Source organism: Pelobates fuscus, chromosome 10, assembly GCF_036172605.1.
Source record: "Pelobates fuscus isolate aPelFus1 chromosome 10, aPelFus1.pri, whole genome shotgun sequence".
NCBI classification, from domain to species: Eukaryota; Metazoa; Chordata; class Amphibia; order Anura; family Pelobatidae; genus Pelobates; species Pelobates fuscus.
Window position 1 is genome coordinate 58,432,743 of NC_086326.1, and position 15,910 is coordinate 58,448,652.

At 41.7% G+C, this 15,910-nt stretch overlaps 1 protein-coding gene across 1 annotated transcript in view; it reads left to right on the forward strand.

The window, feature by feature from the left end:
* The window catches only part of CCDC6 (coiled-coil domain containing 6), a 36,560-nt gene that overhangs the window by 7,757 nt on the left and 12,893 nt on the right, over positions 1-15,910 (forward strand). Inside the window, exon 2 of the mRNA XM_063433986.1 lies at positions 13,796-13,945. Coding sequence (XP_063290056.1) covers positions 13,796-13,945 — 150 coding nt within the window. The remainder of the gene's footprint in view (positions 1-13,795; positions 13,946-15,910) is intronic.

Genomic DNA, 15,910 nt, shown 5'->3' on the forward strand with positions numbered 1-15,910 from the left:
GAAGAATGGTTCATGGTATTGCATTGGAGGTTGTTTGTTCAAAAGTGGTCATGGAAGGCAAAATGTTCATTACAGAAGTATACAAGCTAAAGAACATTTGGTTTGCAGTTAAAGCAACACTTTTTTTTCCATTCCTTTTCCCATTTAACCCCTTAAGGACACATGACATGTGTGACATGTCATGATTCCCTTTTATTCCAGAAGTTTGGTCCTTAAGGGGTTAAAGGACCACTATAGTGCCAAGAAAACATACTCGTTTTCCTGGCACTATAGTGTCCTGAGGGTGCCCCCACCTTCAGGGTCCCCCTCCTGCCGGGCTGGATGGAGAGGAAGGGGTTAAACTTACCTCTTTCTCCAGCGCCGGGCGGGGAGCTGTCCTCCTCCTCTCCGCCTCCTCTTCGGCTGAATGCGCATGCGCGGCATTCAGCCTATGGACGCTGGCGTCTTCTCACTGTGATTTTCACAGTGAGAAGCACCTCTAGCGGCTCTCAATGAGACAGCCACTAGAGACTGGATTAACCCAAAAATAAACATAGCAGTTTCTCTGAAACTGCTATGTTTATAGAAAAAGGGTTAACCCTAGATGGACCAGGCACCCAGACCACTTTATTAAGCTGAAGTGGTCTGGGTGCCTATAGTGGTCCTTTAACAAAAAGTGCAGCTTTTAATACAGATTGGCACTTTTATAAATGAACCTTGCTACAACACTAGCTGTCACTAAGTCAACAGGTCCTGTTACTTCCTGGTTTGTTTAGCCCAGTGGAGCTAGATTCAAGAGGCTGCAATTGCTCAGAGCACCTGCCTGGCAAAGCCTCACTGAGCTGCACTGTTTGATTGGATAGCCACAAAAGGTCTGGGCGGGGTTAGAAGGGGAGGGCTTGTGAAGCATTCAGATCAGAGATCAGCTACTTTTAGGTATTATATGGGTTATATTTACTAAACATTGCTTATTTAATTTGCTTTCTGTATTTGGACAGTGGAGTGTCAATTTAAATCTGGTCTTGAACATAAACCACAAACAACCTTTTTTGCTTAGGTGTTGTAATTTCTGAAAGGAGCGCTCTAAGCAACCTGATTACTACAGCGTGTAATGGTGGCCTGGCACGACCGGTTTAAAGCAGCTCTGTTACTGCGGAATGTTTAATAAAAATGAAATCTTTATAAAATGCTCACATTGACTGTATTGTAATTTCTTTTAAACCCCAACGCAATCAGGATGTCATGAGACAAAGTGCTAAACAGCCTACTTTGTTTTCAGGGCTGCCACAAACAAAGGGGGGTCTCTGTGAAATATGCAGATACTGCAAAAGTGACAATCAGCCATTTAGGAACAGAGTGCCCCTTTAAAGGAACACTCCATTCACCATAATCAATACAGCAGGTTGACTTACCTTTCCATGCTTACTTTGTTGTACTTTCAACCAGATACATTTTTTAACACAAAATAATACCAGATCCAGATCAAGTTTTCAAATTCTGTACTGCATTGTGGTTGATGGCACACAATACAATACAAATTCATAAAATACTGAACCTTTTAAAGGGACATTAGTCACCAGAACCACTACAGCTTAATGTTTTTTTTCTAGTCTGGTGTTCTCTCCATGCTATGCAGGGAGAAGCTTATATTTTCCCCATATAGATGCATTGGTTCAGTGCATCTCTATAAGAAGATCCTGATTGGCACAGAGCTGTGTTTTGCTACGCATGCGCAATAGTCTCCCAATACTTTTCTATGGGAAAGCATTGGATAGACTGAGATCATCATCAAGATCTAAGCCATAGAGGCAGGGCCAGCTGCAGCAAGTCTGGCACAGAAAAAAAGGTGTGTAAAAAAAACCTTTTCAGCATAATTGAAAGGGGGGATGATAACCTAAACAGCTACACCAGTAATACATGTTTGCTTTCATGAGACATTGTGTCCCTTTTAAATGGCATTATTTTATCAGAATGCATGCTTTAATATTGGGTATCCTCTGTTTATGTAGACATTTTCATAATACCCCAAGCTTTCTGTAGTTCCATGAGATTATAATGCCAGTGAGATAGCTCAGTGGGCTAATACATCATCTGTTCAACACTTGGGTCGCAGGTTCGAATCCCAACAGGCTTGACTCAGGCTTGACCTTCATCCTTCCAAGGTAGATATCATGAGTACCATTAAATTAGGTAATCGTAACATCCCCAGGACGTACTTGAAAACCAGAGTAATCTGAATGTGCCTTTCCTGGTTAAATACTTTATTATTATTTTGCAAAGTATAGCAGGGATCTCTTGTAATTTTTCATGTGTTTTGCTGAAAGGCATATTTATCTTGAGTGATCAGTTGTTTAGGAAGCAGTAGAACCCGTAAGCTTGGTTCGGCTAACCAATGTTAATTATTATACTTGGGGAGTAATGTAATCTCTAACCTTGTTAGATTGACATGTTTTTAGTGCTTGCATTTTTATCCTTGTTTATCAGATAAAAATCTGTTTTGTTTTTCTGATTTTGGCATCATGGTGAGATGGAAGTATTATTACCCCTGATGTAACTGTCAGAAATCACTGCAGTTGCATTATTCTTTGAGGATGAAACTGCAACTCTGCTTTTTATGCTACATGTCTGTGGCAGAAAGATTTCCAGCTTCTTTTGTTTTTTGGGTCGAATGACAGCACATAACAGGTTGTAGCTGTTTTAAGTGTATCAGCAAGAATTGAAGGATCACTATAGTGTCAGGAAAACACACTTGTTTTCCTGACACTATAAAACCCATCCTCCCTCCCACTGGGATAAAGGGGTTAAAACCCCTTCAGCTACTTACTCTAATCCAGTGCCAGGCTCCCTCGGCGCTGGTGACCTCTCCTCCCACTCTGACGTCAGCTGAGCGTGCATTAAAAACGCCCATAGGAAAGCATTTCTTAATGATATCCAATGGATGTTCTGCACGCTGAATGCGATTTTCGCATTCAGCGTCGCAGAAGCGCCTCTAGCAGCTGTCAGGAAAACAGCCACTAGAGGCTGGATTAACCCTGCAATGTAAACATAGCAGAGCAGTTCTCTGAAACTATGTTTGTTTACATCTGAATGGTTAAAACCTGGGGGACCTGGCACCCAGACCATTTCATTGAGCTGAAGTGGTCTGGGTGACTATAGTGGTCCTTTAAGTAGAAAAAAAGGTAAAATTACATAAATGCACAGATCTACATGTTTATTCAATGTAGCCCTGCTACAATCTGCTTCAGATCGATATTAAAATGTTATTGACACATTATGCTAGTAAAATCATCAGGGAATAGTTTGCAACAAGTTAATAAGTTATTCCTACCATAAAAAAACAACTGCTTACATGGCAAAACAGAAGCAATATAAGCAGTAATGTAGAGTAAACTCTGTGTGAGACGGAAAGTGAAAGTGTGCAGGTCATTGACAGATCCGTGTCTCTTTGCATTTGAGGCAAAAGATTTGTGCGACTGATTTCAAAATAATTTGTTGGGAACTCAAAGCATTTCAGAGATTCTTTCACCGTCTGGCGGTGTCTTTGCATAATTTGCAAATATTCCCGGCGATGACTGCTCTGCTGTGTGCCGCTGGCTGTGGAGTGCAGGGAAGGTGCGTCATACTTACCTGAACGTGTCCCTTGCAGCAGCTGCCATGGTCTTCCTTCTGGTCCGCTTAATCTTCCAGGAACTAACGTCTGTGTTGTACGCTCATGCATGCGTGAGAGTACTACGCTGAGGTCTATGGAGGATCCCGCAAGGTCCTCCATAGACTAAGCCTTTTGGCTATAGCCATCACTGGTGACAGCTGAGGGAATTGTCAAAATTTGACAAACCTTGCACCTCCTTTTGTCAAGTATTGTCAAACTTATGAAAAATGCTGACACAGAAGTCCATACTTTGTGCCAGTATATCTGTTGACTGCATTTGAATTCCAGTGAAATTTTAAGTCAATGTGAGTACTTAACTTTTATTTTTTATTTTTTTTATCTTTACAAAATACTCATATTTGGAAGGGGGGGGGGGGGGGGGGGAACAAAGATCCTTTAACCCCTTAAGGACACATGACATTTTGTTCCAGAAATGTGGTCCTTAAGGGGTTAATAGGTGATAGTTAGCGATGCTGTAGTGCACAGTTAGGCACACACATTACGTACATGTCAGATATATATGCATATTTGAAAATTTTCATTCTTCTTCTCCACTAGATGTTCCCCTCACTTCATTGGTGGTGCAGAGGTTGGGCAAGGCATTATTCAGTCCTTGTTGTAGTGTGGTAGCAGAGGTAACTTGTTGTCTCCTTTTGCTCTGCGTTAAGTGTGGATGCTGTACTGGAGAGCAATTGGATTCCAAAAGCTGTTTCTGCTATCTTTACCTCCTCCCAGGATTAAGTTGGATCCCGCAAGCTACCTCTGCTATTGCAACAGACCGTAACTGCCTGTCTTTGCAGATCAATGGGGACTGGACATGGGAGGTTGTTTGATCAATGCAGTTGACAAATTATCGGTACCCTATCCCATTTGTGTGTTGCTATAACAACCTGCCTTACTAGATTTGTTAAAATTAAAATATGTAAAAAAAAAAAAAACTATTCAACCCTAAGTTTAAAATTCTCTCTAACCCTGTGAGAATTGCAGGGAATTTACAGTGAATTTAAAATAAGGGTTCAAATAGCCAAATTGTAAAATATAGCCGTACTAAAAACACAATTGAATTTTTCTAATTCGGTTATTTTGGTCCAAAATTGAAATTCCCTGTAAATTCCTGGCAGTTCTCAAATTAGTCAATAACCCTGTCAGACATATTTTGCACTTTTAGCTTGCGCGAGCCTCCTATACTGGTCTTTTGACTAAATGGATCAGAGACCCATCTCTTCCCTGGACCTTCCAGTTACTGGTCCAGTGCATTTACACTGCCACCCGCATAAGTATTGCTAAAGATTGAAAGCCAGCTAGCCATCTGTACCATATATCCACAATAACGTTTTGTTCAGTTAGCACTCCTATTCTTTAGATTTTTGGTTCCTGCATTTTGGAAAGGTTTGTACCCGCTCAAAGTCCATTGATTCTATATATCTTTATGTGGAGATGCTGATTGGTAAAGCACAGCATTTTGCTGCACATGCACAACAGCCTCCGTTTCCTATGAGGAACCATTAAATTGGCTGAGATCATCAAGATTGATCTCAGCCATGGAGGTGACACCGGCACGGTCTGGGGTAGAAACACCTTTCCCGTGCGATCGGAGGGGGGCTAGTCACCATGTTTGTATTCCTGACACTTTAGTGTTCCTTTAAATTTGCACATGAAGACTAGAACCAAACGTCGTCATGGGCATTTAGCTTATGCCGATAATTAATAAATTTGGGTGTGACACCAGATGCTTTATGCAATGTATCATTTTTTTTCACTTGGCTTTTTGTGGCCATGAACATGACTTGTAATTTTTTTTAATTTAGTAACCAATACACATGCACATTCTCACACATACTCCCAAAATATTATTTGTTTTATTTTAATTTACATCCACCCAGCCTCCCTATGTTTGGGAGAGCTGGAGTGGATCCTTTCCCTGGGGCCCAGTGGAGCTGCTAAGGTGGCCAGCCGAACAGCTCTTGGGCCCCTATGACAGGCGGAACACAGAGGGCTGGTCACACTTGCAACCTTTGTAGTTATACCACTGCACCAAAGGCATCAGTGCTAAAAGTGTTAAATGGGCTGACAAACACACAGGCTCCAAGACAAAATTCTTAGTCCCCATGGCGACCTGGCATCTGGGATTCATCGAACCTGAGACATCAGTTTACATTGCAGTGTTTGTTTCATACCAGTGATTGATTCAAACTCTGTACATTCTCTCACAGCCTGAGACAGAAAATTATAGAAAACTACTTTGGACACCCAGATAATTTGTTTGGGCGTTTACTTAAAAACTGTACCATTCTTATATAGGGTTGTTAATCCCAGGAGTTACATTGTCTCTTAAAGGGAAGCTGTCACTCCTGTTGACGTGTACCTGGCATAGGGTGCAAGTTATGTGCAAATGAAAAAGCATAACATGTCATATACATTTTGCTTTCAAAATTGCAAACCAAGTATATATTTTGAAATATCTCAAAATAAACTAGTACATCTTATCACAAGGGGCTATGCTGATTGCATAGCGTGTATGGCAAGTAGTGACTTAATGGCACGAGCTGCAAACTCACTTTCCTTCACAGCACCTCTAGCTCTAGTTTTGCTAGAGGAATAACGAAGCTGGCAAAGAAGTAAGTTTATTGGTGTCATAGTTGAGGCGCATTGTGCTTTGTGAAGGAAGGGTTTCCAAGCAGGACCATTTAGGCAGTAGGGGTTGGTATGAAGGAGTCTGTGAGGGTGGGTGTTCCACTAGTGTGGCCACAAACCAAGGATATTTTTCTTAAAGCAATACAATGTTTAATAAAAAAAAAAAAAAAAAAGACTTAAATTAGGTCTTCATTGCTGTAATGCGACGTGCATTCCCTTTAAATGGTCCCGGATACCCACTTGACAAACGTAGGTACACTGGTTCAGAATCTTGTTACAGACTGGATAGAAATATAAAGCAGCAGGTAATGTGATAACAGGTTAACTTACAGATTCTGTTTATTTGATGCTCACAAGTAATGACATATTGAGGAAACATACCTGTAGAAGTATATGCAGCATCTGACATTTCATAGCTTGAGTAATCTAACCTAACTGGGTGCCTTATTCATTTCCCCCAACCGTTTTTCCTAAAACCCTGCATTCATTGGTTGCTGAACAAAATGTACTGTGTTTTTTGTTTTGTTTTTTTTCTTCTGAAAATACTTTGTGACCATTGTCAGGTGCATTATCAAATTCGTCCTATCCACATACTTTATATGTATGACCTCGTGTTTGGTTTTGTGTAATGTAAAAGATTGATATCCTTTTTGTGTCTTCACCATCTAGCTTAAAACTTTAAATGGAAACGAGTCAGAAAAGGGAGGGAAAAAAGCATTAAGATCGCTTAAGCAGCAATTCTTTTCTCTGCAGTAGGACAGGGCCGATTCAGGACACTGATTATGGATGGATGATGTATGTGATATATTATAAATAGAAGCAGCATATCCGATGTGCAAGATTGTGCTCTGTGGTTAGCTGAGATATTCCACTAGGTTACTTACACTTAAAAGGCTGTAAATGCAATCTGCCTAATGTTGATGGTATTATACCTTTGCTTCTCCTTAGCTTGTCTTTACTGATGACTTGCAATTAAGCCTCTTACCACTTCCATTGTGCTCAAGCTATTCCGGTCCTCTTACTGCTTTGTTTTAAATAACGTGACTTTGTTCCTATGTCTGTGTACAAGTGCACTGACATTGGGTGCTACTCTGGAGAAAAGTGCAGATGTTGGAAAGCATTCTCTCAGTTTTAAACACTTTTTTATGATGATGGGACGTATCAGTACGTCTTAAATATACGGGGTTTTAACACCATATTTTTTTTATTATTATTGTGAGCAGGGTTAAACACCAGCGAGATTTAGGTAACCGTCAATAATGGGGCTACCCTTGTCAGCTGGGGCCATTATATTTGCCATAGACTGACAGATGAGCTGTATTCATTGTTTAAAATGAGAGGTGCATCCAGTTTTTTAAACGGGCATTTACATGCCTATAGCTAGAATGTGGTGTGAGCAATTTTAAATCCCTGCTCACACCAGAGAGTCCCAGATATCTATCAATACCTAGGGCTCCCCTCTGCATTAAAAGAAATGCCCCTCCTGTTCTTGGAAGGAAAAAAAAGATATGTATCAGGGCACTTAAAGGTAAACCCTTAAATTATGGTGGAACACGCACAGTACAAATTCTGGGTTTTGCTTTGGATCTGATCCTAGACAACTGCCTCCGCTCTTAAAGGGAAACATTCATGCACATTTCAGTTTCCATTTCCTCAGTAATTTCCATCTCTTTCCATAGCGAAGGAGTACTGGTTCACTTTAAGGGCTTGACAAATTTGTTTGGAATCTGGGAGCCAGTCATTTTCAATGAGAAAATGCAGTTCTTAAAGGGACACTATAGTCACCAGAACCACTACAGCTTGATGTAGTTGTTCTGGTGTCTATAGCCTGTCCCTGCAGGCTTTTCGGTATAAACACGGTATTTACACTGTGCTTAGTAACACCTCTATTGACAGTCACTCAGACAGCCACTAGAGACTCCTGGGTCACTGCTGCACCATGTGCAGCACCCATGTTTAGTGTCTCCAAGCTCTGCATCTCTATGAGGAAACGTGGATTGGCAAATTTGTTACACATGCACCAAATCCTCCCAATACTTTTCTAAGGGAAAGCATTGGTTTAGCTGAGATCATAAAGATTGATAATCTCAGCCATGGAGGTGGAACCAGCCGCAGCTAAACTGGCACGGCGTGGGGAAAAAGGTAAGTAAAAACACCTTCCTCATGCGCTCAGAGGGGGCAGGTACCTAAACATGCATACACACTCACTCTGACAGGCTCACACACACACTTACATTTTTGTTTTAAGTGAACCGCACTCAGCCTCCCTACCTTTGGTAGAGCTGAATGGGTCTTTCCATGGAGTCCAGTGAGGCTGCTCTCTTCCTGTGCAAGGAAGTAGTACTCTGCCTTCTGCTCCCTCGCGCTCTCTGTAATGATGCCGGGGCCGGAGCGATGTCATATTCCGGCTTCTGTGCGAGGGAGCAGAAAGGAGCTACAGGTACTGCTCCCTAGCGCGCGCCTCCTCCATGCTCTTCAGGGTGGCAGTTCCAATATTCCCTGCGACGGCCGCCTTTAAATCTCCGGCGGCCACATTAACTACATAGCTGTCAAATCCCAGGCGCCAGGATAAAATTCCTAGTTGCCATGGCGACCTGGCACCTTGGATTTGACCAGCCCTGCTTTAAGGTGTCAAACCTGTACTTGGGAGTTATTGTTGGATTTATGGGACAATACTGAAAAGAAATGTGGGTGTTTTATTGCAATAAAACATAAAAGGGCGATGATCTAAACAATGAAAGTGCAGTGTTTGTGTGAAAAACCTTTGTAGGCCCAAATCTATTTACATGAATGAAGACTGGGGCTCATATTTGGTCCTGTAACTTACACAAAAAAAACCCAAAAAACCTGGAAATGAGTGGCATCGTTGTACTTGTGTGACATCACCTAATACAAATGTGTGATTTATTGGAGTAATAATAACTATCCATATAGTCACATCAACAAAAAAGGCCATGCTGAACTTGGGCTTTCTTAATTTCTCACACTTATTTAGATTTGTTATCTTTTGATATTTAATTATGGTAAATATATAAATTATTTGATGGCAAATGCAAGCCCTATATGTCCTTAAAGGGAAACTCCAGTGGCAGGAAAACAATCCGTTTTCCTGGCACTGCAGATCCCCTCTCCCTCCCACCACCCATCCTCGCTAGCTGAAGGGGTGAAAACCCCTTCAGGTCACTTACCTGAGACCCCGCCGATGTCCCTCGGCGGTGGTTTCTTCTCGCCGCCGCTCCTCCCAGTCATTACGTCGGTCGGTGGGTGAGACTGATCCTGCCCACCGGCCGGGGGGAGACCTAATGCGCATGAACGGCAATGCCGCGCATGCGCATTAGAGATCCCCATAGGAAAGCATTGAATGCTTTCCTTTGGGGAAATGAGCGACGCTGGAGGTCCTCACACAGCGTGAGGACATCCAGCGACGCTCTAGCACAGGTTTTCTGTTCTATAGAGCAGGAAGTGCCTTTTAGAGGCTGTCTAGTAGACAGCCACTAGAGGTGGAGTTAACCCTGCAAGGTAACTATTGCAGTTTTATAAAAAAAAAACTGCAATAATTACAGTTGCAGGGTTAAGGGTAGTAGGCGTTGGCACCCAGACCACTCCAATGGGCAGAAGTGGTCTGGGTGCCTGGAGTGTCCCTTTAACAAAAAGAAATGTAATAAGTGTCACTTATTGTGGAAGAGGTACATTATGGTTGAGTAAATATATAGCTCAAATGATAGCTTTTGTTTTTGTTTAGAACTTGGACAATTGCTCTTTAAGGTGTTAAGCACTCTACTATGAAGCGCACGCTTGCTCTATTGTTGACTTTTACTCCTCTCACAACTTTTAATTATGTGGCAACTGGCCAACAACACAATAGGATGTCTGTCTTTGGGTACCAAAGTCATGTGTTGAACAGATTGGAGTTTCTTTTTCATAATGTTTCACATACATAAGTTAGATTTATCATCCATGTTTGCCTGGCTTTCTTTCCATTTATCTTATTTGCTCTCATGTTTTGCTTGGTGTGGGATAAGAAAAATGTCTCACCCAAACTTAACTAACCTGCTGTTATCCAGCTGTTAAGTGACCCCACGGATTGCCATCTGTGTAACCAGATATACCACCATGAGTTGCTTATGCATTTTCTTGCTGATATCCTATTTACTTTTCCTGAGCATACATAAGAGGCCATCATGCCTTAAAGCAGGGCATGACAAATCAAGGCGCCACGGCGACTAGGATTTTTGTCCTAGCGCCTGAGATTTGCTGGCCCAGTCAGCCCCCAAGGGATGAGTGGCGGCCGGTGGCCGGCTGGCTCATAAAGAGCATGGGTGTACATGCGTGCAAGTGGTTGGTCGGTCAGCCAGCTCAGGAAGTGTGGGCGGTTGGCAGGCCGGGAAGAGCGTGGGCGTGCACACAGGCGGGAGGTTCCTGGAGGATTGAGGCAGACGGGCAGGCGTGTGAGGTAGCTGTAACCTCCCTGCTCTGCTCCCTCGGGCGCCTTCCAGTGATGCCGGGAGACGGAATATGTTGTCATTCTGGCCCCTGCATCACTAAACAGTGCTCTATTGAACAGTGCAGGGAGATGACTGAAGCCCCACTGGACCACAGGGAAAGCCGAACTACTCCAGTTCTCCCAAAGGTAGGAAGGCTGGGTGGTCACATGTGTGTGTGGGGGTGTGTGTGTGTGTGTGTGTAGGTGTGTGTGTAGGTGTAGGTGGCCGGTTCTCCTCCAAGCACATGGGAAAGGTGTTTTTACTCATCTTTTTTCCCCCCATGCTATGCTGATCTCGCCGCTGCAGGCCTTGCCTCCATGACTGCGATCATCAATCTTGGCTATTTCGTACTCATGGCCAAACGGCACGCTACGCTAATCAGCATCTCCTCTATGGGGAGCATTCAGCGCCTCTAAATGTATACTGTGCACTGTGCATCACTGACCCAGGTTGTACTCTAGAGGCCGTCTGAGTGACTTGTCACTAGAAAGTTACAAGGCAGCAATGTAAATACTGCCTTTTCTCTGAAAAGTCAGTGTTTACATTGAAAAGTGTGCAGGGACAGATTATAGACCCGAGAACAACTACATTAAGCTGTAGTGGTTCTTTTTTGACATTGAAAAACCTGGCTCCTCTTTTTGCTGTCTCCTAGATTCCAAGCATATGTGTCAAACCCTGCCTTGAAGTACACTGTTACATTAAGGAAAATAACATTTTAACTATGCATTTTTCTAGCAAATAAAAAATGTTGCTCCATGTTTGGACTATTCAGATTCATCTTTGTCATTGAACCATGTACAAACAAGAGCAATGACACACAGTTGGCCTGTGAACAGATATGCAGCAGTCATTTAAAATACTATTTGCTAGCGACATAGCTGTAAAGACTACTAACTTGGCAGTCTGCAGTAGTGCTGCATGCAGCAGCCTCACTTCTAAATAACATGGTTGCATACTGAAAGTTGTGGGATTCTGACTGCATTACTTGGAGGGACAATCCACCATCTATTCCAAGAGTCCATTTTGTGATGATGTAGAGATACGTCAGACAAATCTATACGCTTTTTGCTCATTTTGACTGTACAGTATGAATACATACTTTGCTTCAACGTGAACTTGTCTTCCATTCAAGTTGTAGGTTAGGGGTAAGTTTAACCTGCATTATTTATAAAGCACTGCAGAATATGTTGACACTATAGAATAGAATGCTGATATTACGAATAGTATTTATATTAAATGTATTATCCAAGGATTATAACCATGAGAGAGAGAGAGAGAGAGAGTGTGAGTTGTTCTGGCTGCATGCAATGTGTGTGCTGGCTGTATGTGGTTGGGTCCTGGATCCTTGGTGTACCTTTTGGCTGATGCAGACCTCGGTAATCTCTGGCTCTTCCGGCATTCCATGAGTCCGAGTGCATGCTGGGAACATCCAGTGACTGCACTCTGACGCACTAGAGCGTGTCGGACAGCGAGTGAGCAGTGCCTTGCACACAGAACTACATGGGTAATAAAATTTCCACATCCCTGGCAAATAGTCAAGCTAGATATCAGATTTGTTTTTACATAGAGAATCTATGTTGCGAGAAGCATAAATGGCCTATTCATTCACTAATCTTAGTGAGTTGTGGTTAAACGACAACTAAATGAAATTGATCCAGTTCTGCTGCGTGATAAAGGCAATTGATCAATCTGCTGTTGAATATACAGATCCATGCCACACCCTTTCTTTAGAGTTTAAATTTGAGTTTGCTAGATTCTTGATTTCTTTTTAAATCAGCCCTGCTTGATTTGGAAACAATTCTAGGGTTTGTGTTTGTGTTCCAACCTGTTCTGTGTAATTAAAAGTAGGTCGCAAGCATTTACCTGTGACTCATGCTGTGTGATTTAGAAAAATACCATCACTGTTTGTTGAAAGAAAAAAATAATGTCTGAACATGAAGGGAGCAAAAAAATAAATAAATTGGCTTCTGGTGCCTTGATGGTACCATGAAGAGAGTAAATAGAGTGCTAGTGCATTGAGTTATATTTGTCACACTTCTTGCAACTTTTTTAAACTTTGTAGATGTAGACAGCATGCAGCATTGTGGGATACATTGAGTTTGATGTTTACAATGCAGAACTGGGGACGTTTCACTCTCCTTCTGTCCGGTCCAGTTTCTCCTTCCCATCAGGTAGCTAACCTGGCGATGTAGTGCTGTATATCTAGAGGATGTGTTGTAGGTGCCATGAGGCATATCTTATCTGGCTACAAGAATCCATCCTGTTGTGCTCCATATACTATTCATATGGTTTGTCAACTGGTGTATACTGTATGGTAAAGTTGAATACGATTTGACAGATCAATCTGGGATGTCGTCAGGCCACTCGTGGAACTATAACCACCTCAGATTGCTGTAGTGGCTATAGTGCATGGAGTGTTGCCGACATTGCATATATGCTATAACTCTTTTTGCATCCTCCTGCTACAGCTGGAAAATGTAGGCAGTATATAAGTGGGAGAAATGTAATTTATTCTCCCTGTTGATGGCTGCCCAGCTTAACCGTCCTCATAGTGTGTAGGTGTAGAGGAAGGTAGCCTATAGTACTGTTAACCACATAACCTGGGGTGTCAGTGTTCCTTTAACCTATTCTGCATATGAAGCTCCTTTTTTTATTTTTTATTTAATATATGTATTTTCAAGATTTGGTAAATATCACAGCATAGTCCAGGAACAGACAGGGCACGTTATGCAAATGAGGTGAAAATATAGAAACCTAGCTAAATATTTATTTGTGCAACTACCTCTGTGACAGACATTTTCACTTTAATGTACAAAACTAATTCAGTTACCTAGAGCCCTAGCTGTGTAGGTCATTAGAATTAACACTTTCTTAAACATGTCTAAATGTCTTGGAAAAACAAAAAAATGTAAAGAAGCAATATAAATGGACCTCCTTTTCCTATTGGTTTAAATACATACGACGTAGCTATTCTTTCAAGCAGCTAGGAATATATTGTAAGCATTACTTGTCCTATGAATATATTTTAAGCATTATTTTCCTTTTACAGCAAGCAAGGGCTGAGCAAGAAGAAGAGTTCATCAGCAATACCTTGTTTAAGAAAATACAGGCGTTGCAGAAGGAGAAAGAAACCCTTGCCGTCAACTATGAGAAAGAAGAGGAGTTTCTGACTAATGAGCTTTCAAGGAAGCTCATGCAGGTGAATACCATGTGTCAAAATGACTATACGTTCGAAGAACTATAATTGGATGATGCAGAATGAAACCAGTTCCATACCCTTAAAAAAAATATTTTAATATTTTTATTTGTTGGGGGGATTGCTGCTTTCTATACGGTGGTAGTTCAGAGGTAGGCAACTTTCGGCATTACAGACTGTGGACTACATCCCCCATAATGCTCTCTTACAGCTACAATGCTGCTAGAGCATGAAGGGAAATGTAGTCCACAACATCTGGAGTGCCGAAGTTTGCTTACCCCTGCTTCTCTTCCTGTAGGGTCAGGAACACAAACCAGTATTTATGACCCTACAGTGTTAAAACTACTATCCCCCCACCTCCCTAAATAAAGTAAAATACGGCGTACATCGAGACAGCTCGTGCACACCGTATACACTGGAGGTTTAAAACTGCCTGTAGTCGCTGCTTACCCGACATGCACTAGAAGCACTTCCTGCAGTTTCATGGGGCTTGTCTCTGTGAAATGACGCTGGATGTCCTCATAAAAAAAAAAAAAAACCTAAAGCACCGCTCATGTGCATTAGACTCCCCCACCCCCCATCAACTGACATCCACTCAGGAGGAGCACAACTTAGCGCTGAGGGACAGGTAAATGACTGAAATCTTAGGAGTTAGTATTCCTAACACTAAAATGTTCCTTTAGGCTGTAGTGGTTCTGGTAACTATAGTGTCCCTTTAATTACCAGGTGACCACTCACTGCCAAAAAAGGTAGGCCAGAGGGAGGGGGACTTATCATGTAAAGAAAATAAAATATAATTGCATTACAATGGCATCTGTGACTGATTGGGGCAAACACTAATCGCGTCCTCATCCTCTCTCAGTATCATCAATAATACAATATCTGTGTAACTATACGTGTATTATTGATGGAGATCTGTTTACACATTGCAGTTATATACGCTGGAAAATTAGTGCAGAATACATAAGCCCTTTAATGCTGATATAATTTTAAAATTGTTAGTGTATTAGCAAGTGTATAGATCACAAATGTTACATATAGGGTTATTCAATAAAGTGAATTTCAAATTTAAGGCCACAATTGCCCAATGTGAAAAATTCTCAGTCTGCTATGCTTTCAGTTCTGGAACTTTGGCCTAAAATTTTAAATTCTGCTTGAATTCACTTTCTCACTTTAGTGAATAAAGCGGATAGTGACCTAAAAGAAAACCCTACAACTTTACTATACTGCTAAATTGGAGGGCTACTCCAATCACTCCATTCTGTGCAAAACAATGTCTATCAGCGCACCCTGCATGCTGTCAACAGACGTATTTAGCTTGTACTCTTGCAGTAAATGCTGGGAGTGAGCTTGCAAGTGGAAGCTTTGTTATCCCTTCCCGTACTCAAACTATAGAGGGCTATAGTAACTCGTAATGAAGTGTTTAAGCTTGCGTCTTTGTATTCTAAGATCATTCAACGATGGTACTGTAAGTTACTTAAGAGTAAAAAAAAAATGTAATACAATGATTAGCAACTTTTCATTTATTTTATTTGGTATGCAGGATGTAGATTACACTTTGAAATTCACTGTGATCAGACAAGTGAAGCTGGGGAAGCTTGCCAAAATGTTTGGTTCTTAAAACACTAAAGAGTGAACAAGTCCTGTTTTTCCAACTTTTTAAAAAGTCTTTACTGAAAACTCAGAAGCCTAGACTCTTGCTGCCAAAAGCCTTCTCAAAAGTGATTGCATCAAAAACAGAGAATATGAGAACTCTGAGAACGGGCAAACGTTTAGAGAAACTCAGTAACTTGCCCTTCAGTTAGTCATCGCTCAGTTCTCAAAATAGTTTTTGCTCACTTGTGCCATTACAAAGAGAACCTATCCCATTTGCATATCAGACGGATCTTACACATAATGGCAGTCTAAATCCAAAATGCCTGCAGGACGTTTCTGCACAAGAGATACAGCAACCCCCCGGACAATTTC